We start from the raw sequence: 26,734 nt of genomic DNA, 5'->3' as shown, positions 1-26,734 counted from the left end.
CTATTGTATGACCTAGCAGATAATAAGGAATAAAAGCTGATAGTATTTTCAGCAAATTAACTAGCTAATTAAAGTATTTCATCCACACAGTTGCACAGTACCCAAAATATTTATCACTGCTAAGCAGCTGTAGCCTAATGTTCTTCCATGGCTGGCAGATGTCACTGCTTTACAATACATCCAATACAGCTGATACATTTTTCTATACTGAAATGCACCAAACCTTAGAATCTGCTGCTATTTGGCAGTTCTACCATCTCTTTTCCGAAAGGAGTATCTAGTTTACACACCAAACTGCAATCATAACTACTTCTACCATATATCAATTATTTTCCTTCAAAGCTCTTTCTCCTACAATATACTGGACTAGATGATCACTGTAGATCCCTTCCAATTGAAATACTCCATTTTAAATGCTTGACAGTTTAACCACCTTAAATGTGCTATTCATTAAACATATACATTCAAAGCTACTGCAAAACACTCGGTACAAGCATTCTAAACCTGAATGAATAACAATCAAAAGGTCAACTGTGGAGAGAAAAAGATCATCTAAGCACTATTTTCCCAAAATACTAAGAGTGACTAGTGGGGGGGAAAGTTTGACCAGAGATGATAATGGTGGTATAACATATATTAACATATAAAAAAGCTAAAGGAAAACATTTCCAGATAATTTTCCCAGATAGAATTTCTATGCAGTAGATAGCATAGGCAAACTAAAGGTAGCTAGGTGGATCATTACTTAGCTTGAAGATGGAAGAAGAGTGAGACATTTTTTCTGCTTCTTTTTTCTTTTTTTTTTTTAAGGTGGTGGTGGGGTTACTGTTGTTTTTTCCTGTAATGCATTCATTAGAATGTGTGTATCTGAAATGAAGAAATATTTGGCTTACCAACACTTTTCAATTTCTCTTCCAATAGTTTTAAAGTTTGTTGAATTGATGCTCCATCTGCTGGTGCTACATCTACACACAACATTCCTAGTAAGCCATCCAACTGCTGAGACAGCTAAAATGAAAAACAAAATAAATGTGGATATTTAAAAGAAGTTTGAGCTTCAGATGACTTGGTCTGCAATCTTCTGAATATGTAGACATTTCTCTTTGCATCTATAGAAAACGAAAGCCAAGATGAAGGCTAAACAACCCATCTGCCTATAAAATTCCAAAAGCATATATACCTATATGAGGGGGAGGGGGAAAGCCTAGTTTTCGTGTTTTTTTTGTTTTTTTTTAAAAAGTATAGGAAAGGAATAAATGCCATTTTAAAAGGAAACCATAAAAAGTATACCACATTGTGGTATACTCTAATTTATTAAAAAAAAAAAAAAGAAATGAAAAAGCAACTTTTAAACTAGAAACTATTTTATTTCAAACATTGTTGAAATGTAAGACTTATTACAAAGCACTTCCCTCCTAAACAAAAGGGAAATACATCTCAGTTTCAATCACAGTAAATTACTTACAGCATTTTCCAAGTGACATTGTATTTCCTCCCCCTCCCCTGATTTTTTTCCTATGTATTCAATGTTAATAATACTAAGGCTAGAATGTATTGACAGGAGAGCCTGAGAAATGTTAAAAATTAAAACTTACATCCTGGGCAACACTGTGGAATTCAAGTGCTGCTTGTAATAGATTCTGCCTGAATTCCAGCTGACTGGCCTGACGGTAACACACATCACTCAGCTGTTGCTGCAATGCTTTTAATTCCACAAGGTCTTCCTCATCTCCTGCATTTAGAAGAGCTGCTATCTGCTGATTAAGCTCAACATAAACCGCAAACCATTCCTACAAACACAAAAAAATTAATCATTAAAATAATACAAAACAGAGATCTATTTCTCTTACAATGACATACATCCAACTGCAGACTAACAATCAGACTAAAAAAGGAACTTATTACAGCTTACACTATAATTATGAATTCTCACACAGAAGGAAAAAAACATTTCCTAATATCAAATCAACTCAAAAAGAGCTTAGAACATTTTAATACATGTGCTGCAGTATTAAGAAAATGGTGCAGAAAGACAGGAAGATTACGAGGCATGGCTACTAGCTCCCAGCACTATACTCCCAACTCAAACTATTTTACTGAACCAACAAAAGAATTCCACAATTTTTAAATAAATTTATAATGCTTACATTTCTATAGTGCTCTACTGAAACACGAGACCTTTTGCCAAGTGGTACACTATTACATATACAAGCTATCGTTCATACAACTTCCTAGGTGTTACTTTCAGTGACACGACTGAAACCAGCAATAATTTTCTTAAAACATTCAGAAAAAAATACTACTGCTAACAAAGTGGAAGCAATCTCTATCTTGTGAATATAACAGAGTATCCATGCACAGAAACCTCAAAATAACTCTAGCTTCTTATTTAAAGAAAGCTTTGCACTACTCAATTCAAAATGTGTAGCTTTGTTTTTCAAATACTTTGATTAGTGAGTAGATACAAAGGAGTTTGCTACGTTGTCATAGTGGTGTATTTGTAAAAGAAAACAGTTCAAATATTTAACAATTCTAGGAGACTTAAAAACGACTTGATATATCAAGATCACTTCACATCTTGCATGACCAAGATGCCTGTAAAGTAAAACATGTTTGCTCAACAGCTTTTATTTTGGCCTACAGTTAAACGACCTTCAAACACCCTATTCATTTCTAGCGCTATGGAACAGCACCATCTATTGACCTAAAATATCTGATTTAATTAGTACTCTTGTCATGCTCCTACTGGGATATTTGCCCCCCTTTTTTTTTTTTTTAATTATGCCTTCAGCTTTTGCGTCATTTATTTACAAAGCATGCAGAGTACAGAGTATAAATATCCATATTCTGAAAGGGTTTCTTTTTACCCGAAGTCACCTCTACCATCTGCTCACAGGAAGAAACAGAGTATTAAAAGAAGGGGGAAGAAGGCGAAGGGAAGAAGAAATCATGAAAAAGTTAAATTAGCAGTCAGCCAAAAAATTAAGAACTGAATCAATCTTTTCTTTACTCCAAAAGGGTCAACTAAGATGACATAGTATGGAAATATTCCATTGTCACACATGTACTATACAGTTTCAATCAACTCAGCTTGCACAACATGATTCTTATTTCCTTATAATTTCTTATTTCCTTCAGACACTGAACATACAAATCCAACTTATTGAGTGTGACAAGTGAGAAGTCAAACCAAAAAATCTAGATTACTAATTGTTAGTTTTTATTTTTAGCTTTAAACAGCTGCAGTAATCGCTTTTGGTCAAGCTATCAGCGAAATTAAGAGACTGGCAAACCAGAGATAAAAAGTGTGTTTCTGATCTTTTCCATTGAAGCAAGTTAGGTACAGCTGTACATGACAGCTCAAAAACATAGAGAAAAGGCCAAACATTTACTCTAAAATAACATATCGCTGTGTTGCTCAGAAAATGAAAAAATAAAACAGAAAATGAACCCCCCCACACAAACACTGCCCCCCTCAAAACAAACAAAAACACATTAAGAAAACTGAGTTCAAAGTAAATTGATATAAAAGGTTTATCGATAAAACAAACAACTCAAACATTTCTGCAAGCATCTTCCAAAAGTACTAATATAATCAACAATAAATAGATCATGAAGGCAAGCAAGCATACAAGCTGTCAATTCTATTTTTAGGAGAGAAAAAAATAGGAAAATAATGAAAGAAGAGTACACTCAGCTATTAAGGGATGATCAAAAATCAAAAGACAAAGCACATCATTCTAGTGCTGTGGCCAAAGCCAGTTTTGATTTATAAACAGGCATCCAAATTTAAGGTGGGCTAGTGGTCTTCCAGTTACTTCCTTTGGTATAAAATTCAAAATAATTTTTTCCAACCATTGTTTCTGCAAACTTCTACCAGGCCCTGAGAACCAAGCAGCATTCCATCTTGTCAGTGCTTTAGTGATGAGCAAACTGTAGACCAGCCTGCAAGCTTTGGTGGGATTTCAAGGATACAAGGACTATATTTAGCCTCAGCTAAAGCATAATTATCTGTTATAGACATCCAAGTGAAAACAAAGTATATTCAATCTTGTTTTCTCTTTGCAGTTTGGAGTGCTAATAATATGATTCATGTATGAATATGAAAGACATTATTTTTGTCAATGAAATAGACAGGGGATTCCCCCCCCCTCCAGTTAGGATCTTAACTGCTACAATGTTTCATACTTGACAAGGTACTGGTTCTCAGAGCAGAACTTGAAGAGCTTAAAGTAATGAGAAGACAAAGCAGACAGGAATCACTTGACCTACAACACATAGTTATGCATCCAACCAAGGAAAGTAGTCAACAGAACCAGTGTAGTCTAAGTAAAGGTTTGGGTTGGGCTGTTTTTCTAAAGTACATCAGAAAATTTATAAACCAGTGACCTATTTTCTTTGCCATGACTGCAAAGGGAACTTTGGAAAAGTGGACAAAATTGTCAGTCTACATCCAGGAAAGTCAGAAAAGAAGAAAAGCGCTGTAAGCAACATGCCTTTGGAGTACTGAGTATAATATACTCTTCTTACTCAACACAAAAATTTAAGAACTACTGTAATGTAATATAAACCCAAGAAAAATAACAGAAATGAGTATTTTTCTATACCAGAAAATAAAATAACATGCGCACGTAATGGTCATATTAAGTTCTTAAACTTCTCTCTAAAATCCATAAAATCACACACTATGCAAATTTTCTAGATACTCAGACTCAAAATACATTGTTCATAACTGCATGTACTTAGAATTATTTTGCTACTTGAAAAAGGTATGGAAAATCTCACACTGTGCTGACTCTCAATTTCTTCATGTTTCTGTTGTAAAGCTTGTGAAGCTCTAATTGAATCACCTATTCCCCACTGGGTTCTTAACTGTTCTGATCCAGGTCCTTCAAGCCAGTTGACTACCTGTCAATAAAATAAAGGTAACAAAAATAAAGTAGCAGATCAATTACATGAAAACTGTTGTAAGAAGAACTCTGTAATATAAGCAGAAGTATTTTCAAGTATATATTTATGCAAAAAAATTAGGATCTGTAGAAGTCTTATTGAACCCATTCACATATTGAAAAGCTTTAAGTGAACTACTTTTCATTAACTTTAGTCTATCAGCTTCATGAAAGCTGGTAGCAGCTAGCAAAAGATTTGTCACACGTTTGTCATTTCTTAAATAAGTCAATAAAAGAGCTTAAACCAGAGTTTTCTTGATAATGGACCTCTTGTGTTCAAACAAGATTTTTCTTTTTATTTTTGCCTAATTACAGTGTACAGCTGTATTCAACCTGACAGCTGAGTTTTTTCCTTACTTTGTACATAAGTACAGGATATGTACTTATTCCAAAATGAAGCTTACACAACTTAGTATGGTATATATTTATGTCTTTCAATTTGCTCTATTCAAATAACAAAAGCCTCTTACAAATTCTTAATGCTCACATCTCACGAGATCTACTTTTGCAGAAAACTCTGCAGGGTCATAGCAATACAATTTCGGACTACAGTATTGGCTTTCTATTATTACTATTACTAAGCTATTTCATTTGATGTAAATATTTTTCAAAGCAAAGCATGTTATCTCTAATTTTTGTTTCCTTATATACACTTCAATTATCAGATGATATCCATGGCAATATTTTTATTATGATTTTTAAATATCTAGAACCTAGTGCAAAAATCATCGTAGTCCTGAAGAAAGGAAATGCAGGAATACCCCCACATTCTGAACCTTAATGAAACAGCATAGGAAGCCAACTTCCTCTCTTTAATGTGACTTTTGCTAAACAAAGATGACAGAACAGTTTTACAGAGTTCTTCAGGAAATATCATACAATACACAATGTAACACCATAACCATGAAGACAAATGAGACCTTCCTAGTGCTGCTAGGCTACATTGCAACAGTAATCAAAAATGACCATCACCAGTACAGGTTACTCAAAGGTTACACACCTTTTAGCTATCATGTCTGTGTCTTTCCCACCTCACCATCACCCAAAGTGCTGCTTCAGGGCATCTACTCTGCTTTAAAAGCATCCTCAGTCTTCCTTACTTTTACCATTTCTAGGACCAAATTAAGACTACCATTCCAGGCTCTTTTTGTTTAAACATAAACTTCTTGTTGTGCTTAGGACTTCTGCACAGCTGTTGTTAGTTAAACATGGAATGGACCTAGACATGAAGGCACCCAGATGTCCTCCCGTAACCTCAGTGGCCTGGAAACACACGGAAATAACGATTCTCATGCAAGTCTGGAACAGTGACCAAGACCACCTCCCCATTAGAAGTTTCCAGCAACTCCTGCCTTGCCTCTAAAACTGGTTAGCTTAGCACATAGCTATTCTTGTGTAACAGATACTTGAGAAAAAAGTGATGTTATTTTCATAAAATATATCCTTAAATGGTTAATGACTAGAGTACTGCAAGGCCTGATGTTATTTTTTATGAAGGTCAGAAAAATACCAACTAACACCTCTGCTTAAGGAGGCACAAAGCTAGGATTTATTATAATATACAGAGCTGTTCATAAGCAGTCTGTTTAGTAGAACTGCTCATCACATATTGCCTGGAAATTGGAGCCATCTTTGCACTGCAGAATGAAAGATAAAGGAAACAAAACCACGGAACAGAATTTAAGAGGGGTAGTAAAAAAGAGAGAGTATGATATTGAAGCCACAAGGGAAGAGAGGTGGTTATGGATAAGAGCAAGAACTAAGCAGTTCACAGAAAGCAGAACCCTCAAATGGTGAAAATTAAAGAGGAATACAAAAGCAAGCCAGGAGTTATTAGCAACATAAGCAGCTATACAAAAAGTAAGAATGTCATTTTAATGAAAGCTAACAGGAAAACACTAAAAAACAAAACAAAACAAAAAAAAACCACCAAACAAAACAACAAAACAAAAAACCAACACCAAAAAAACCCTTTCAATGTAAACACCCATTCCAGCTGAAAATACTGCATGTTGTACTGCAACTTCAGTTTACTTTGGCAAACTAAATTCATGGCACTTTAAATCTATTTGTTTCTTCTAGTCCATAATTACCTTCTTACTTTTGTCTATTAGCCTAATTTTCTCCCATAACCAAAAGGAAACTAAATCAGCTTTTACTTTCTAGATTTAGTAAGTTTTCCCCATACACTTGTATGGCACTTAGATATAAAAATGCACTTTATAAAACCAATCAGTTGGGTAAAACAGTGAAACACATTTTTCCTCTGTACTGAGACTCAGTTCACTTACTATACACCATCCATTGCATAGACAGAGTAAACAAATAACTACTTCTTATACAAATACTGCAAAATGAAGCTAATATCCTAGAAAAAAAAGCCCATTTAAATGCATTAACAATGCCAACCTGCCAAAGGACATTATGAATTTTGTTTCAATTGGCATATCTTATTCAACCACTCTACCACAGGGGAAAAGAAAAATCTCACCCAACTATACCGATAGCCATGCTAACATGTTCTATATAATACTATTTTCATATCTTACATATTTTTTATTTCCAGTTCAACATATCAGCATTTGGGTTTTTTTATAATATTCTGAGTTACTACATAAATGATTTTTTTTAATATTTGATAAATAGTCTAATAAAATTATTAGATTCAAAGTGAAAAATTCCTCAGGAGATTTACATTTTTCACTGTAAAAATAACAAAACTGATTAGATTTTATCTCTGCCCATACTTGGAACATTGTGAAGTGCAAGTACTTGATTTGTACTCCTCACACATTAGAAATGTGAATGTTGAAAGGTTAAAAGCAACATCCATTCTACTTTCTGCATAAACAAACTATACAGAAGCTTAAAAACATGTAAATCTAATTTCAAGCAACAAAACATGAGGAATAGATTAATTCCATTTCCTTGATTTTCTTTAACAAGACTGCTGAAAAAAATAGTTGAAAATGCTAATTATATGCCTGTTTCCAAAGTACCAAACCAGCAGTACACTGCCACAGTATACAGCAAAGGGACACCAGGAAGTTTCTTCACCATGATGGCTGAATCACCTCCGTGTACAAGAATAGCCTGTGAAAAGTCACTGCAGTAGCCACAATGCAATGCATCAAGTAAAACTAGCACACTGCAGTTTGAGAGGTGAAAGGAAACATGAAGCTCTCACCTCTGAAGCTTTACTTTTGTAGGTAATGCAGTCTAGGACTTTAACTCGAACCTCTGCCTCACAGTATACAAGAACAACTCCAAGCTTACCTGCATTACCTTCTGCTGAATCTCCTCTAGTTGTGTACGCTTGCTACGTTGTCTGCAAACTTCCTGGTAACGGGTATACTGCTCTCTCAGTGAATCTAGGAGCTTCATGACCTGTGGCTGAGCAAGTAGTTCATCATCCATTGGAGACCAGGATACCCCTCCATCTGAGCCATTGAATCGACGCTGTTGTAACTCAGATAGTAACTCATGACCTTTAAGAATACATACAGTGATGGGGTTAATTTAGCAAAAAAAACACCACAAGCACAGAAGTTATTAGTAAGCATGCTGGCTTTTAGACCATCCAGGGTACATTTTTGCAGTTAATGCCCTTTCATGTACCAGGAACATTTTATGATACAACCTCATGCAGAATATAGGCCAAACTTTGTGGTATCAGTCATTAAATATGGTATAAATCACATGTTATATTTTACACATATATAGGAGGTACCATAATTAACACTGATTAATGTAAAAAAAAAAACAACTGCAAAACATACTCCTGAAGCAACTGCATTCTGTTTTACTTCAAAATACTGTGTAGCATCCTACTTATTTCTCTCAATTCATATTCTTAGATGAAATGACCTAGAAGCGCTAACAAACTGAGCATACAGTATCTCTGCTACCTTTCAGGATTTTTATAGCAAGTACAAAACTCATAGAAAGTGTGGAGCTGAACACTAAATATATTGATTAATGGGTTTTTTTCCTACTTTTCTTACATTTTTCTGTGTGATTTTAAGCACAGACTCTCTAGAGTGCAACATCTTTCACAGATGCAAATATAGTATGGTTTGACTATTTAATCCTTTGTTTAAATAGTTTGAAGAATGTTATTGTTAAGATGTGGTAAAGTTTTCAGGGTGTAAACACCATACTACCAGAAAACCCAGATCATTTTGTTCCCCAAAAGCTCAATGGAGAAGTCAGCAAATAAAACTGTGCTCGGTCACTAAAGAAACAGTGGCATAAAAGTGAAAATCTATGTCATCAATTCTGCAGGTCTTAAAATGGTAAAGTGCCAGTTCACCAAAAGGAAAAAGTACCATTAGAATAGTACTTGTAATACCTCAAGAAAGATGCAGAAATATATTATCTAAATTCAACTGGTACTATCTAGACAATCAAAATGCCATGGGGCTTTGGAGATTGCAGCAAGCAACTTTAAATTACTCAGTATATATTATTTTGAAACAAACATCTTAAAAATTCAAATACATTTGCCATACTAGAGAAATAAATATCTCAGATTTAATCTTTTGTTCTGCTACAAAGACAGGCACAGATACCTGCAGAGCAAGGAGATTTTAAAGTTTTTACAAGTCATAGTTCTACAGGGAAGATTTTAAATTTTTATGGTATTCTTTCAGCATTAAGGAAACATTTTCAAGGTAAAAACATTTTTTTTAATCTAAATAACACAATGTAATGTTCTTGGCGACCATCTGCTTACACAAAATTGAACGGCTGTTTTGATAAAAAAATCTCACCATTAGAGGAGGATACACAATTAGATTAAAATCTAGTGACAGCGTCTACAGACTCTTCATATTTTAAAAATTTAAAAGACCACAGCAAGGAACAACTGTTTCACCTTTTTAACTCAAACTATATTATCCCACATAGAAATAAACTAGTTTTACACAGAGGGCATATAAAACTGGTAGTTCTCCAAGGAAAATGTTATCTGTGACCCACACACTGGTTTGTAGGAGGCTGTAAGATAAGAATTCTGAGCACTCAGACTCTGATCAGCACCTTAACACTATGCATTACTTCCTATTCTACAAAGGCACAAACCTTGCAACAAATTTCTAGTCCAAATCAGTCTGTTATACTTAACTGTCAGTAAGAAAATGAGCATAAAAAAAACCACAACAACAAACCCATTTCAATCCAAGAACCACAAAATGTTTAATGCTGAAGGGAGAGTCTAAGTAGCAGAGTCAGGAGGCTCTGTGCTTCACTTTCACAGGCTGTCAGCTCAAAACTAGGTTAATGTACATTATCAGAATTGTGTTAGAAAATGCTATCTATATTATACACAGTTGGTGGGCAATGAGACCATTTTATAGGGCCAGCATATTGACATAATCTAGAAACAATGTATTCTCAAAATTGAACATGTTAATTGTGATAATACTGTAAAGATGTTATTAGCATTATTAAAAACTGTATTTAAAATGCATTTGGAGATATTCCATTTATTTCTTAATATTTTTTTTAATCCTACAAATATGACTTTAATTGATAAGCTTGTTACATTGTGATGATGGCTAAGATAATTATTGTACCCTCTGTGCTTTCACTCAGAGCTTAAAAATAAATGTTACTTTATTGACCATTCTTCAACTTACTATACCTGTCTGCAATACGGTCTCAGGGTCAACTGACGGAAGGAAGTTCAAATCTATTGACCTTGAGAAAAGGAATGAACACATTATTAGTGATAATAAACATAATAAAGTAACAAATACATTATTAATAATTTGCATTACACTAGCACTAAAAATTTTAACTAAGGCCAGAGCTACCTGATACTGTTAAGAAACGATCTGTTTTCTTTCCTCACCCAGTAAAGCCCTCACTTTTTCGACTCCTATCAAAACAGAAGTACAGCTGCCTGTAGTTGAGAGCCAAATGAGCATCCATCTACACACACACACACACACACACACACAGAGGTGAATTTTGTAGCCTACATTACAAACTTCCTGAATTTCTTTACACATTTTAAAATATTTAAGGCGTATCATATTTTTCGTGTTGTCTGGATTTCCAATGAAGTTTTATAATGCAAAAACATTGATTTCAAAAAGTGAATCACACACCTCTCTTTTTCTTGTTGAGTTCCTTTATCACTTCCATTGTTAATTAGAGCAAGTTCATCCAGTAAGGATGTTGATTCTTTCGTAAACTTTTCAAATACCTAAATAAGAGTCAGGTTTTAATTTAAGAAATCAAAATCATACAAAGTGGCAGTATTGAAGTGCAAGTTTATCCACTAGTTCATCTTCACACAGTGTAATTATTTCCCAGCATTCAGACAGTAGGGTCAAAAGAGTAGAAAAAGTAAGGTTTGTTCAAGGAACACTTAGGAGCACTAAGATTGCCTAAGGAGACAGTAAATGTTACATTGAATACAACAAAGATAGACTGAATTCTGAAATACTGAAAATTTTGAGACTCCTGCAAAACCTGTAAGCAAATCTTAAGAATAATGTTGGAGAATGAAGGCGTGCTATGCCAGCATCTGATAGTTCACTTGAGCAAAATAATCAACTTTGCAAAGAGTGCAGCTCTTAATCACTATTAATATGGCTATATTGTAATGAATACATAAGATGAAAGAAAGATGTATTACATAAAAAGAAATATCCTAATCAGGTTCTTTGAATATAGGGTCACCTGATTTCAGATAATAAGGTCTGTATAGCCAGACAATGAGTACCTCTCAGATGATTCCTTTGTACCAGATTTGAGGGTTGATTTTTTGGTTTTGCTTTTTTAACAGAACTGAGCATGAACCAATACCATAAATGACACGCACAAAAGCTTTCAAGGTCTTTTTGGTGTTAAAAAGTGATTAAACCTGCAGAAAAAGTGATCAAGCCTGCAAATCAACCTCTCAATCTCTTTAGGACTACCTAAGTGTCAGGGTAAACTAAAAAGGGTCTGTTGTGGACAGCCCTTAAAAGTGGATTTATAAGAAATCTAAATTCAGCTGTTACAAACAGAAAAAAAAAAAAAAAGAAAAATCCTTGAATTAAAATGTATTAAACAGTTGTAAATTGTATTTCAGCTAATACCTTAAACAACCTTTCTGCCCTCTTGTCTAGTTTCAGAATTCAGGAGTTGCAATGGAGAAGGTACTTCATTAGTTTACAAAAAATCAAACAAGGCAAGAGAAGAAAGACAGAAGAATGAAATTTTCAGTTTAGTCTGAACCAAATATAAAGCTCAAGTCCCAGATGAAGTACTGTCCTTACAGATTTTATGAATGCAGGAATAAGTGAGTAGAAGCCACATTTGGATATACCAGACAATAATAAAGGTCAATGAAATACTAGACTTCCCTTCCCTCCCCTGTGTCCAGGCGCTCTTAGTTTCAGGCAGAGAAAAAGCAAGCTGCCTTGCCCCAATCCACACACACATAAAGGCTGCGCAAAGGTCGTGCAAAAAGCTGCACAGCAGAGGATGTTCTATCTCTACCCTTGGGTCTGAACACGCAATTTGCTGAGATTCTTAAAAAGAAACATGGTACACATGGTGTAAGCCCTCAAATTTCTTGAGAGGGAAGTACTGCTACGAAACTGGCTGCCAAGTATGTTTGAAGGCTCTGGGCAGTTATGGTTGGGACATACTGTGGAATATTCCTTGTCCAGAATTTCACCTGGAGATCTTAAATGGAGATACTCATTTTAAGAATAGATAGCACAGGAAAGAAACACACTGCTTCATTTAAAATTGTTTTGAAAATTAAAGTAACTAAAAAAAAAAAAAAAGGAGTATCAGTGAATAATAGGTTAAAAACATTGTGGAGTGCTATGTGCTCCAAGAGCTGCTTAAACAACTAATTTCTTTTAATGATTTGCTCCGACACGTTTACTGCATCTCTGCATCTACTAGGGAAACTACACTGATAGAAGTTTTAGCGTAGGACAGCTTTAAAACCTGGCTCTCAGTCCACACGAATTAAGGCTTAAGAAATAACCAAGGAAGATCTGCAGAGTTCCAGATATTTCCCCCTTGTTTTGGATTTAACTTAGCAGCAGCCAAACAATTTTCCTTTGTACAGACTATACCATGCACTCAGGTTCTTCTAGAACAAGGGTTTACAAGAGAGCTTCCTTAAGGAACTTGTTTGTTCAGCAAGTTGATTACATCCTCAACCCTTGAGCAAATATGGTGTTAGCTGCCATCATAAGATTATTCATGCATTTCAATGAACTACTACACATACAAACTTTCTACATATTTAGCAGTTCCTACACAAAAATGTCATGGCTCAAGAATGCGACATTTAAAAATGACAACAAAAACAGAAAACCAACCAGCCTCTTATTCAACCAATCCATGTGATCATAGGTGAGAGATCCTCCAAAGTCTTCTGTTAGTTGGCAAGGTTCTATGTATCGAGTCAGCTTGTTAGCAGATACTAAAATAACCTGCAATAGTAAAGAAATTTTAGGTACACTTGTAAGTAATGTTATATTTTTCCCTAGGTATCAGAGAAATTGTGTTGTGTCCAGAGGTACTGAGCAGGTCTTACTCTGATTCAGATACAGTGACCTTTCTTTCCTTTTTTTTTTTTTTTTACTGGTAAATGTTTGAATGAAATATGCCTCGTTGCAGTTAAAGTGGGCCCAAACCAGACAGGCAATTTTGATATGCAGTGTATATCTCATGCATAAATGTAAGGACATCATCTACACTGCATAGGAAAAATAAATGTTTATTGGATATTTGTTTTCTTGGTGATAAATGATGCTTCTTGATCAAGTTATACACCACACAATCTACTTTTAGTGAATATAGTAGCAGGATATCACACTGCAAAGCACTTAGTATTTTTATCACTCTCTTGCAATACTTCCAGTCCCAGAGGTGGGGTTTTTTGCCATAAAAGTTAAGTGCTTGCATTTACTGTGCAAATAAGCACAGCAAGAGTTGGATCAACCATACTCTAAGAGTAGTCAAATTCAAACCTTAGTATGCTTAAAAGCCCAAGTCATTTGCGAAAGAGACAAATCCAGTTCATCAACTTCTCAAGGTATGAAGGAAAACACAGGTCCACTGCTAGTCAGAAGACAAACTTCTTCCCTTCATTTCTGAATTATAGAAGCTCCTGGCTAAGCCTTATTCATATAAATTTAAACCAAGAGTTGGCAGCACAGGTTGCTTTGATGCACAATATGCTAAACCTAGAATAACTCCTGTGGAAAAAACAGAACTCTCTATGGAAGCAGACATGTTAGCAACAGAGTCAGAAAGAAGCGAAGAAAAAAAAATACAAAAAAGATAAATTTTGAAAACTCAGATCATGCATGTATTCTTACAGGTGGCAAGAATATTGGGAAAGAGCCAACTGGAAAGAGCCTTCTACTTCTAGTCCAGCTCTTTGGTCCTGCAGACACTGGAAGAGAGAAAACTAATCCTAAATTTAAACGTTTTCTCTTTACAATTACCTCAGGGTTTTGTCTTCCACTAGTTTCAGGATAGTTCAGACCTGTGTAGATCACTAAACCAATTTGATATAGTAAAAACTATATCAAATTTGATATAGTAAAAACTAACAAAAACTAACAAAAATGTTCCTAAGAGGTATCTTGAGCCAATCAAAAGCCATTCAAGTCAACAACCACTGGTCAGTTGTCTGTCTCCATCCTTTGAAGTTTTTCAAATGGATACAGCCCTGGGTAACCTGGTCTAATCTCCGCTTTGAGCAGGAAGTTGGAGTAGAGACCTCTAATCTCAGAGATGACCCTACTTTGAGCAGGAGGTTGAGGTCCCTTCCAATTGGAATTGCTCTTTGATTTTTCAACTCTTAAACTCAAGAATCCAAACTGGTTTGAAAAAATGTTCTAATATTTAATGTACAGGAACACCTTCCAGCAACAATTCAGCAAATACAGACTACTCTCCTGTATTCTATGTAGCTGCCATAAATGAAATTAGCTTGCAGTTTCTTCCAGCTTAAGCCCCAGATAACTTTAGGTCCAAGAAAAAGAAAGTTTGTGTTTCTTCCTTCTTTAGGCACACATTTATATTTTAGGTCATTTTAAAATTCTCTTTTCATCTCTAGGAGTTCATAAGAAAAGGAAAAAAAAAATCATTTACTCAATTAGGACATTTTGGTATGGAAACTGAAGTAACTAGGGCAGCTGGTTCACATAACTGAAATGCTAGTTCTAAAAAGTAACAAATTGCCTGAATAAAAGATATACTACATTGAGACCACTTATTTCTGATTATCTTTTTTTTTTTTTTAACTAAGATCCTTCAGGAAGAATAGCAGGCAAGGGATGTGCTTCACAAACATGCACCAGGGAAACATTTGGGTTTTTTTTCTCCTGTAATGCAAAACCTGCCTGCAACAGATACATCAGAATATAGCCCTCTGATGAAAAAGAAAAAAAAACACTAACACCCTAAAAATGAGATTCATCAATGAACATAATTTTTTTTGCAGCTGATTAGAGAGATTATGAAAAATAAAACCTTTCCACCTCAAAAGTAAGCCTTGATGTAACTCAAGACACTGCTCCAAACCCATTCATCCTCTAGGTTTTTTTGTTTGTTTTGTTTTTTTTAAAGAAGTTTCTTTCTTAACCTTTTTATTGACTGTTCTTTTGCTAGACCTAAACTAGTATCAGTGCCAATATAAAATCCTTACCATGCTTTAATTTAGTAACTTTGACATTTTTAGGTGTAAAAAGCACAATTTGCCTTCCCAAAGCTTCTGAAATACCATTTTTAGCAGCTACTACAGATTAATAGGCCATAAGAACATACACCAAGAGAAAGAAAAAGCAATATTTAGGGATAATTTAATAAATATTTTATAAAATCAAAATAACCTTTTGAAAAGCTTCCAAAAAAAAAAAAAAAACCAACCCCATGTACTGCAGTCTTGTGCTTCAACCACAAAATTCCCTTACCTCTCGAGGGAGACTACAGTTACTTTTTCTAGAAACATGATTCTGACCCTTGCGACAGTGTCACTAACGCCTATCTCTCACAATAAAAGCGCTTTGAATATTGTTTGTACAAGGCTGATCTACATCACTTGATGGTTTTTACAATTATTTTCATTGATCATCTCCAATGAAGAAGCAGGTATCAAGATCAGAGGGGAATTCTGGGTATTCAATAGAACATGTGCTCCTGAAACGTTAAAACACATCCATCTGAACTTTCTTGTGTGAAAAAACTTAAAAAGCTCTTTAATGCAAATTTCAGAGTCAAACCCAGGAGCTACTGAAAGACAGGATGGTATAAAATTTCAGTAATAATGCAGTTTTTTCTTTTTTCACAGCAGCCACATTACTGAACCTAAAAAGGAACAGTTATTTTCTAAAAGAACACACATGTCCCTTGATAACAGAAAATTTTAAAAAGTGAAATCTAAGTATATGATCTTCTAAGAGAAGTAAAATGTCTATACTAATCTTTGTATCTTAGTATCAACAGTAATACATTCCAGCTCTATGATAAATAAAGAAAGTTATCTAAAATTGAATGGTAATACTCTACATCTATTATCAGAACAAAAATTTTATACTGGGAAATAGTTACCAAAGCACTGCAAGGGGACTAAATCCTATTTTTAATCTCAGGAGTAATAACATTCTAAAAAAAGTCCTATTTAGTTTAAAAGAATAATTGGTGTCATCTCTTAGGAAAGACACACACAAAAAAAACCCAACCCAAACAAACAAACAAAAAAACGCAACCAAAAGAAAAAAATATTATTAACTTGCATTTGCACAACACTGTAAACCTAAAAATATACTGAATTTCACATAACATAAAAAAGCCAATCCTGACAAAGTCATTTATTAAAATGGAGAAAATAACTCATTACAAAAATACATCTATACTGCTTATAATTTGGTAGTCTGTTTGGGGGATTTGTTTGGGATTTTTGTTGCGGTGGTTTGGGTTTATTTATTTATTCATTTTTATACTTCAAGCAACCTAATATCCAACAACCAAAAAGTCAGACTAAGTTCCCAGCTCCCTGTAGAAAATTCTTATGAGGTATGCCCAACTTCTGAGAAGTTTATATGGGCTGAAAGTGCATTGCCAACACATGACACAGTTTCTCATTTGTCTTAAGTAACCTTGTGATCACGTGGGTACCAAGTGATCCTACCATGAAATTAGATGCTTCTTTAGAAAAATAAAGAATACTAAGAATAACAGAATGCGCGTATTACACACAGTATTAGCTGTTTGACATTATGAAAGTGACAAAAATGCAACTAGTGACAAGAACATTTATGCATACAATAATATAAACGTATAAATTCTGTTCCGATTTGTTACACTAAAGTGCCAATGACTACAAATGTATCCAAGAGTATATTAAGGTATTAGCTCAATATGAAAAGAATATCTGCCTCATTATTCATTTTAATAAACTAGAATAAAAATATTTAATGCTTCTTTCATTTAAATACTGCAATGTAAGAATCTGTCATTCCCAAATTTTTTTTTTTTTTAAGAACATTAATGAAACATGCTAAAAAGCTGATGATACTTATTTGGTTGCTGGTTGGCAATTTCAGACAAATTTAATTTAAACAGGCATAAGCAGAAGTGGCTTTGTTCATTTCCCAAAAGTTCTGCCAAGGAACACTGGGAAGCCTAGATAGCTCTTCCCCTCTCACAGCCTGGTTGGTATGTATAAAATGTTGAATTTATAAAGTCCTTTAGGCTCAATATTAAAGCTGTTTTCTCAGTGGATTGATTCTTGGTAATTTGTTATGTCAGCAGCTTACATATCCAAACAGCTTTGGAAAAATACAGGGAAAGCTTCAATGCACAAGGCAGAGATTTACAAGAACAAGCCTGCACTTCAGCCTGTGCAGAAATCCAAACCAAAGAATGCCTATCTTCATTTTTCACACTACACTGAAGACATCTGTTGCCAGAAAACCAGCAACTTTTTATTATTATTATTTAATTATGTTTGAATCCTAATTGCTTTCTAAAGTACAATCAGCATTTGGTTTTGGGGGTTTTGTTTGGTTGGTTGGATTTCGTGGTTGTCTTGGGGGTTTTCTGGTTTGGTTTTTTATTATTTGAAAGTTAGCAGTGCTTATTCTCCAGCAAACTGAGCTGCTGAAAAAACTTAACTACAACCTGAACTACTCTCCTGGTCATTTTTCAGGAATAACTATAGCACCTTTAACAGACTAAACATAGCTGCCCATATATCTGATCTGACAGCGACTCATTGCCATGGAACTGTAAAGCAAAGATTTCCTCTTCCTGAGGAGAATAATCCTATTGTTTGATGATAAATATTATTTTAATACAGTTTTGAAATGCTGTTTGATTAAACACTGAGTAGGATAAAGTGTTATTTGTTAATATGGAACAGTAATTTATACAATGATCATTTAACATTACATCAAAAAACAAAAGCTAAATATTTATGTGGCCAGTATCACATAGAAATCTGGCATACTAGAAACCTAAGAGCAGCTAGCAGAAGCTAGATATACACTAGATTTAACTCTACTCCCCAGTAACTACCTTCCTCACTTTCAAGCATTCACAGTTTTGCCCATTCATTCACCTTCCTCTCCAGGGTTCATGATAATTAGCACATTATCTTTTCTCCACCCCAGAGAAGAGACTAATCAGACTTCTTTAGGGCTGAATTCAGAACATGACCTAAAAACACAGGCTTACATACTACAGCTCCACAGAGACAATTCCCTGATTTGGCAGAGGTTTTTAAAAGAAAGGACTATCGCCTTCAGTACTAAAACAGCAGCAAGGACACATTCAGATGAAAAGAGAGATGCATTTAAATAAATATAATTTTCATCAAAAAAAAAAAAAATGGAACTCCCATATGCATTCTGGGGGAAGTCCATAACAGGACAGATTTTGGTGCCTCTGTTTATTAGCATTATTAAAAGGTAAATTTCCAAGTAGATTTCCAAGTAGAATACTGAAAGATAAGCTATAATGATACATGTAGTAACAACAATTAATTTCAAAATACAGTGACAGCATAAAAACCTCTTATAGTAACATAGTAGAAAGTTCTGGGCCACAGTGTGTTTTCACTAGTACCAAACAACAACAAAAAAAGCATATGTAAGTGGTGGGGATTTTTGTATTTTGGAACACAAAATTGCTGTAACCACCTGACAGTTGTTTAATCACTTCCAGAATAAAAACCATTAGTCTAAAGAAGATGACTATCTACCTGGGTATGTACCACTGACACGCGTAGACAGAGAAGAGTTACTTTATTGGAATTGTGGACTGATACGAAAAATCGTGGTCTTATCACATTGGATTTAGCATTTGAGTTGGTTTTTTAAAGTGTTTGCTAAGCACTTTTAAACTAATGACAAGATCTTACTAGCTATTTTTCATGTACATAACATGGAAAAAGACGAGTCATCTGGCTTTTATTCCTTTCAAAGCAATTCTGATATGCAAGCATAGAGACCATAAACAGGTTAATAGGCAGGAAATTTTCACGGAAAAATGTTTTATGTTTCTGTGCTCTTTGTATATTGATGATTTGACATTAGAGACTTGAGATTTCCCAGAGCAGATTATGACATACAATCATATTTCTGACACACAATCATATTTCTGACACTATTACTAGACTTAAGAGTTGTTAGCTGCCACAGTGCAAGCATGAAGCATTTAGAACTACTCAGACTTTGCACTTGAGGACTATCACGATCCTTCTGCTATATACTCTGACTTTTCCAAATAATTCACACTATTTTACCACTTTTATTTTTTTTGACAAAAATAAAAGTCAGTCTGTGGGCAATATTACATTTTGTACAAACTTGCACATTCCTTATGCTTTTATGGTACATATTTTCTTCCAGTTATCCTACTTACCTTCAAATGAAAATCTCACCATCAAATACAACACACTACACACATCACTATGTACAGTATATTAACTAAGAAGCAAAAAGCAATGCCTCCCAGCCCTTCATAGCAGAATAGGAAATTTTTATATTCAAACCCTGTTCTTCATTCATTTAAAAACATTAACAGTATTAAGTATTACAATGTAACATACACAAGATTTCAGCTGAAAGACACCCTTGGAACAGTTAAGGCAGCTCTCCTCTTATGAAGCATGGGCACAGGACCAGAAAAAACAGCTTCAATGAACACATGAACTGGTTGCTAATAAGCATTTTAAGGAGGAATAAAGGGACAGAAGAAAGCTCTGCTGGAGTATGAATGGGAACTGACCTGAGGCACGTCCAAAACCAACACTAATACTAACCAGGAATAAGGATATGCACTTTTACCCAGCTGAATCAGCCCACCTCTTTATACTTATCCACCCAGTAGCCTTTTGATCTCTGTTGCCACATTTACTTTCATTGCTTTGCAACTCATCATCACCACATCTCACTCTGAAGCAGAGGATCTCTACCTTTGAACAGAAAGGAAGGCATTGTGCTTAATGGCTTCACACAGCAATAGTAAGCAAGGTATTAAAAGTAGATCAGGTAGCAGAAAATAGGAGGTAGGTGTGATGCCTCACCAGAAATTACAGGTATACAACATTTACTTCAAATGTGTAAAATTACACTCTCAAGTGAATCAAAATTATTTCATATTTTGATTTAAATTTTTAACTGTATTTATTTCATTGATGTGAAAGCAATCTTGGATTTTCCCTAATAGTTGTGCAAATGTAACCAACGATCCAAAACACAAGTTGGGAGTTGCTTTCATTTTACTGCCAGTAACATACAATTATGCAGCTGTAGATGAGTGCATGAGTTCTGTTTCTATAGCCTTATCAGTGCCCTGCCCTCATATCAGGAATAAAACAAAGATAAACTACTGTCTCAAATATTATTTGGAGTGCAGAGAAGTTGGGTCATTTTTATTAAGCCAGTTTTCCTAATCACAACCAAGTAACAGATAACCAAGAGTTAATGAATGGTCAATCACAAAGGCTTGCCTAATGATAAGGGTGATTCTTCATTATCTAGGAAAGCACAAGATTTTTGCTACTGTCCTCTCAGCTTTCCCTGTCCTTTAATGAAGGATACCATTTAAGAATATGAGTTACTGCACATTAAAACAAAAACAAAACCAAAAACAACCACACACACAAAAAAAAAAAAACCAAACAAACAAAAAACCTCCAAGAAAGTGCAAGATACCAGGAAGTGCTAGGGTGCTATCACACAGTCCCTTCAGAAACATCTATAGTAAATCTGTACTAAGTTGGTTGGGAGTGTTGATCAGCTGAAGGATAGGAAGGCTCTACAGAGAGGGATCTAGACAGGATGGAAGGATGGGCTGTGAGCACTGGCAGGAGGTTCAACAAGGCCAAGTGTCGAGTCCTGCACTTGGGCCACAACAACCCCATGCAACACTACAGGCTTGGGGAAGACTAGCTGGAAAGCTGCTCAGTGGAAAAGGACCTGGGGGTGCTGACTGACAGAACTGAACATGAGCCAGCTTGCGCCCAGGCAGCCAATGAGGACAACAGTATCCTGGCCTGTATCAGAAATAGTGTGGCAGCAGGGCCAGGGTAGTGATCATCCCCATGTACTGGGCACTGGAGAGGCCACACCTTGAATCCCGTGTTCAGTTCTGGGCCATTCACTACAAGAGAGACGTTGAGGTGCTGGAGTGGGTCCAGGAAACAGCAACGAAGCTGGTGAAGCGTCTGGAAAATAATTCTGATGAGGAATGGCTCAGGAACTGGGGTTGTTTAGTCTGGAGAAGGCTCAGGGGGACCTTACTGTTCTGTACAACTACCTGAAAGGAGGTTGTATTGAGGGGGGGGGGGGGGGTGTCAGTCTGTTCTCCCAAGCAACAAGTGATAGGACAAGAGGTAAGAGCCTCAAGCTGCACTGGGGAGGTTTAGATTGGGTATTAGGAAAGATTTCTTCACAGAGAGGGTGATCAGGTATTGGAACAGGCTTCCCAGGAGAGAGGTGAAATCACCATTCCTGGAAGCATTCAAAAACTGCACAGAAGATACCCTCAGTGATACAGTTTAGTGGTGGCCCTGGCAGTGCTGGGGTAATGGTTGGACTTGACGATCTTAAAGGTCTTATCCAACCTAGTTTATTCTATGATTCCATGATGAGAATTCAGCTACTACCTGTTATCCTCTATCAACAAAACTGCATCTGCCCATGCATCAAGCCAAGACACAGCGAACAAATCTGAAGTTTTCCTCCTGCCTAGGAAGCAGCTATCATGTTTTCGTGCTATGATTATTTTTCTTGTGAAATGATATCTCACTATTTCTCTTACAATTGACACATTTTGATATATGTTTGCATGAAATATATCTCTAATACTTGAATTATTTTCTTACTCCTAAAACTTCAGAACTATTAATTCAAGAGAATTTTAGGTCAAAATTTTGGGTCAGGGAGAAGTGTTTGTGGTTCAGTAATGAAAAAAAGTAGTTCAGAAACAGAAAGCAAAATATTTAGTTACACAACTCCTATGTTCTATGCCAAGAACGCCGACATCATCATTGGCACAGAACATGATGCATAAAATTATTAAGCTTACTAAATTTCATTACTGTATTATCATTAAATGTCTGTTAGCCAATCCTTAAAGTCAAAGAAAAGTAACCTTCTATTATCATAGCCATATAAAATTATCTCTGCTTTGTTAACAGATTTTCTGTAGGGTTCCTGCTTATTTATCTAGAAATAGATTCTAGCTGAGTCATATTAAAGAAAAACCCAAGAAGAATCTTCTAAAGGATTAATTTCCAACCTGGCAATAACATGATGTATACAGTAACAACCACTGCATAAAATTCAAAGGCTTCCTGAATTTGTTCAAGGACTGTATTTACGGGTGTGCAGATGGGAAAAGAGAGCCTAAATCAGATCAGGGAATGCTAAGGATGGGGATTTACCTTTATTATTGCCCTTTTCTGGATTTTAGTGTTTATCTTATCTCCAGAAAACATCTGTGTAAAATTGAATATTGCAAACTTAAGTCACTTTCTAAACACAAGCTCTTAAATCATACTTTTGAGCACAAATGGTTGGTCAGTCTCTTTTTTTAATTGTCATCTTGGAGATAAGAGAAACAAGAGGATAGTTTATAAAAGGCGGACACCACCACACTCATGTTTTTTATTAAAGAAGCTATGACTAAGCTGCTACATGCTGAGCTTCAAAATGAAGGATACTTTAATCATACGTCCTTGCCAGTCCCCTCAAGGGATTCAGGTGAAGGGACAGACAGACATCTGTGAAACCCAAGAGACTTTAAACTGTAATGCAAGTCATAAGATTATCATAGTTGGAACCAACAGTAGCAAAATTTCAGGCACTTCAGTACCTTTATTAGTGAATATCTTGCTGGCTGCAGACTTCAACACTGTTCAGAGATGCTTTAGATTGCTATGCTGAACTTGGGCTACTTTTCAAATTGGAATTTTAAGAACTACCCAAAAAAAAAAATATGATATTTATCTGCAAGATAACCTGAAGGCAAACATGCAGGATATCCTTACTTACAGGACTCTAAAGCAAATTACAAAAAAAAGATGTAATAAAAGGAATCTTGAAGCAAAGGAAAAAACAAAACCAAAAACCAACATAAAAAGGTTTCATCATTTGATTAAAAATAGGAATATTACCCTTTACCACCACACTTCTTCAGAGCATTTCAACATGCAGGAATTGTTTCCAAAAATGAAACCACATATTCTACGTAAAATCTGATACAGGACTTAAGACAAAATTCATACAAATTAACAGCATTATGTCTAGATGTTTTTAGGTTTATTAGCAGTTACATAACCTTGCAGCTGCCACCTTCCAATTCTCATTTTCCCTAGATTTTCTACAGGAGTATGCAAGAATTTTATAATGTCAACATCAGAAAGAATTACACAGCACTGGACAAGGCTGCAAAATGCTTTTCTATTCAATCTCTCTTTAAGAGCTTTGTTGTACAAAATATGTCGACATTTTAGCATTTGATGAGCACAGTGAGCCTGCTGTAGGTCAAACTATAGATAAGCTTTAAAAATTATTGGAAAGATTGATGATATTGAATTTTCGAAAAATAGGGAAAAAAATAAAATAAAATAAAAAAATAAATCGAGGTTTCAATTAACCTCCCCAAAAGATACAAGAATGGAACCGTTAACATTAGAGTGTAGTCTCTTATGCACAATCTGCCTCACAAGCTAAGAACAGTATCAGCTTCTATTTGGCAAACTGAAGGGACCTATAACCATTGTTATTAATGTCAAGGAACTAAAAGAGAGAAGACGCATGCAACAACAAGATGCTCTTCAAAATGGTTGCTACTGATTTATCAACACGCACCTCTACAGTCATCCCAGAAGAATCATGAAAAATACTCATGCTAAAGCCTATGCAAAGGTTTCTTACTCGAAACATAAATAATATACATCAAAAAACTTTATCCTCTTGCTGACCAAAGAAAAATGCTACACTTCTCTAATTTGAGATCTACTTAATTTAATATACTTATTGAAGAAGGAAAAAGTTAAAATGCCACAGTGGTTTGTTAAGGATATCTACAAAGCACCTGGAATATAACTACTTTCAAGAGAGACATTAATTTTCATGCAATTAATCCAGTATTCCACAAATGGTATATCTGACTGAAACAGACAGAAGTTCTACATACCTCAAAGCCAAGTCTATCTTTTTCTTTCCAAAAACAGAAATGCGTAACCTTCTTATCCCAGAATTCATCTGGCTTTACTACACAAACAAGTGACACCTCAGCTGGAACAACGTTCTGTAAAACAAATGAAAAAAGTAAACCATTCAAGATTAAACCTTCAATTACCACAGAGCTGAATTCCACTTATATGTCATCATCTATTCAAGAAATTAGCTTGATTTCTGTCTGTAAGTTAAGTCTGCTGCACCTGCCTTGCATGCTGCCTCCATCCTACTTTGAGGAAGACTGCACTAAATTTCAGATCAAAATTGTGTTAAAACAGACAGAAAATCTGATCTCTTTACTCCCAGTTTCTGAGGCTTAAGCATTAGTCCGTGCTACATCAGTACAAGAAGACATGAGTTATTGGCTAGACTTAATTCATGGCATTTTCCTTAAAAGAAAAAATATGAAGGATAACAAAGCTCTCTACCTATGTAATTTGCTATGTAGAATAAAACGGTAATTATGAAGTTCGAAAAAAACTGCACACTTTGTTATTAAATCACATGACAAGATTATATCCTATAATTCTCTTGTATATACTGCTTAGACTAGAAAGAAAGGGCGTAGTATTAGTTCATAGGAGTATTACAAAGAAAACAGTCCTCTGCTTAAAACAATAATTTAATCTACCAGGTTGATTTTATGCTGGCACACTGAATGTAGATGAAGCAACAGAGACTCTTGATTACTCAAGTAATCAGCTATAGCAATAAGCAACAGTTAGGTAATTACAGTACTGACATAAAAGTGACACAGTCCATGGGATTTCTCTTCAATGCCTTATTTATAAAAATATAATTCTCAAAAAGTTAAGTTCACCTAACTCGGAAATCACAGCATTTAAAAAAAAAAAAGAAGATATTTCATTCTTATGCCATTTTAATGAATATACAAAAACTTTTTGCCACATGATGTCCTTGTCTCTAAATTGGAGAGACATCAATTTGATAGGTGGACCACTCAGTGGATAAAGAACTGGCTGAATGGCCAAACACAAAGAGTTGTGATCAATGGCTCAGGGTCCAGCTGGAGACCAGTAACGAGTGCTGTCCCTCTGGGATCGGTGTTGGGAATGGTCTTGTTCAACCTCTTCGTCGCTGACATGGACAGTGGGATTGAGTGCGCCCTCAGCAAGTTTGCCGATGACACCAAGCTGTGTGGTTTGGTTGATACGCTGGAGGGAAGGAATGCCGTCCAGAGGGACCTTGACACGCTTGTGAGGTGGGCTGATGCCAACCTCATGAAGTATAACCATGCCAAGTGCAAGATCCTACACCTGGGTTGGAGCAATCCCAGGCACAGCTACAGGCTGGGCAGAGAAGAGATTTAGAGCAGCCCTGCAGAGAAGGACTTGGGGCCGCTGGTCGATGAGAAAATGAACATGAGCTGGCAGTGTGTGCTCACTGCCCAGAAAGCCAACCATTTCCTGGGCTGCATCAAAAGAAGCGTGACCAGCAGGTCGAAGGAGGTGATCCTGCCCTTCTACTCTGCTCTTGTGAGACCTCACTTGGAGTATTGTGTGCAGTTCTGGTGTCCTCAACATAAAAAGGACATGAAACTGTTAGAACAAGTCCAGAGGAGGGCCACAAGGATGATCGGGGGACTGGAGCACCTCCCGTATGAAGATTAGCTGAGAAAATTGGGGCTGTTCAGCCTGGAGAAGAGAAGGCTGCGTGGAGACCTCATAGCAGCCCTCCAGTATCTGAAGGGAGCCTATAGGGATGCTAGGGAGGGACTCTTCATTAGGGACTGTAGTGATAGGACAAGGAGTAATGGGTTAAAACTTAAAACAGGGGAAGTTTAGATTGGATATAAGGAAGAAATTATTTTCTGTTAGGGTGGTGAGGCACTGGAATGGGTTGCCCAAGGAAGCTGTGAATGCTCCATCCCTGGCAGTGTTCAAGGTCAGGGTGGACAGAGCCTTGGGTGACACAGTTTAGTGTGATGTGCCCCTGCCCATGGCAGGGGGTTTGGAACTTGATGATCTTAAGGTCCTTTTCCAAACCTAACTATTCTGTGATTATATTTAAAAGTAGACAAAATATTTAACATATAATTGT

At 35.7% G+C, this 26,734-nt stretch overlaps 1 protein-coding gene across 5 annotated transcripts in view; it reads right to left on the bottom strand.

The window, feature by feature from the left end:
• The window catches only part of SESTD1 (SEC14 and spectrin domain containing 1), a 58,693-nt gene that overhangs the window by 9,265 nt on the left and 22,694 nt on the right, over positions 1-26,734 (bottom strand). For 4 of the 5 annotated variants that reach the window (XM_061379355.1, XM_061379345.1, XM_061379362.1 and 1 more), the window contains 8 exons: positions 24,630-24,743; positions 13,286-13,399; positions 11,063-11,160; positions 10,594-10,649; positions 8,226-8,437; positions 4,786-4,908; positions 1,596-1,790; positions 894-1,008 (listed from right to left, as the gene is read on the bottom strand). In XM_061379355.1, the coding sequence (XP_061235339.1) occupies positions 894-1,008; positions 1,596-1,790; positions 4,786-4,908; positions 8,226-8,437; positions 10,594-10,649; positions 11,063-11,160; positions 13,286-13,399; positions 24,630-24,743 (1,027 nt within the window). The remainder of the gene's footprint in view (positions 1-893; positions 1,009-1,595; positions 1,791-4,785; positions 4,909-8,225; positions 8,438-10,593; positions 10,650-11,062; positions 11,161-13,285; positions 13,400-24,629; positions 24,744-26,734) is intronic. The other variant, XM_061379370.1, reaches the window with a different exon arrangement.

The sequence above is a fragment of the Neopsephotus bourkii genome, unplaced genomic scaffold (genome assembly GCF_033783945.1).
Source record: "Neopsephotus bourkii isolate Nb327-2 ecotype Australia unplaced genomic scaffold, CSIRO-AGI_Nbou_v1 NB_196, whole genome shotgun sequence".
NCBI classification, from domain to species: domain Eukaryota; kingdom Metazoa; phylum Chordata; class Aves; order Psittaciformes; family Psittacidae; genus Neopsephotus; species Neopsephotus bourkii.
The sequence above is the reverse complement of the archived record's forward strand: the minus strand, read 5'-3'. Positions and strand labels throughout refer to the sequence as shown.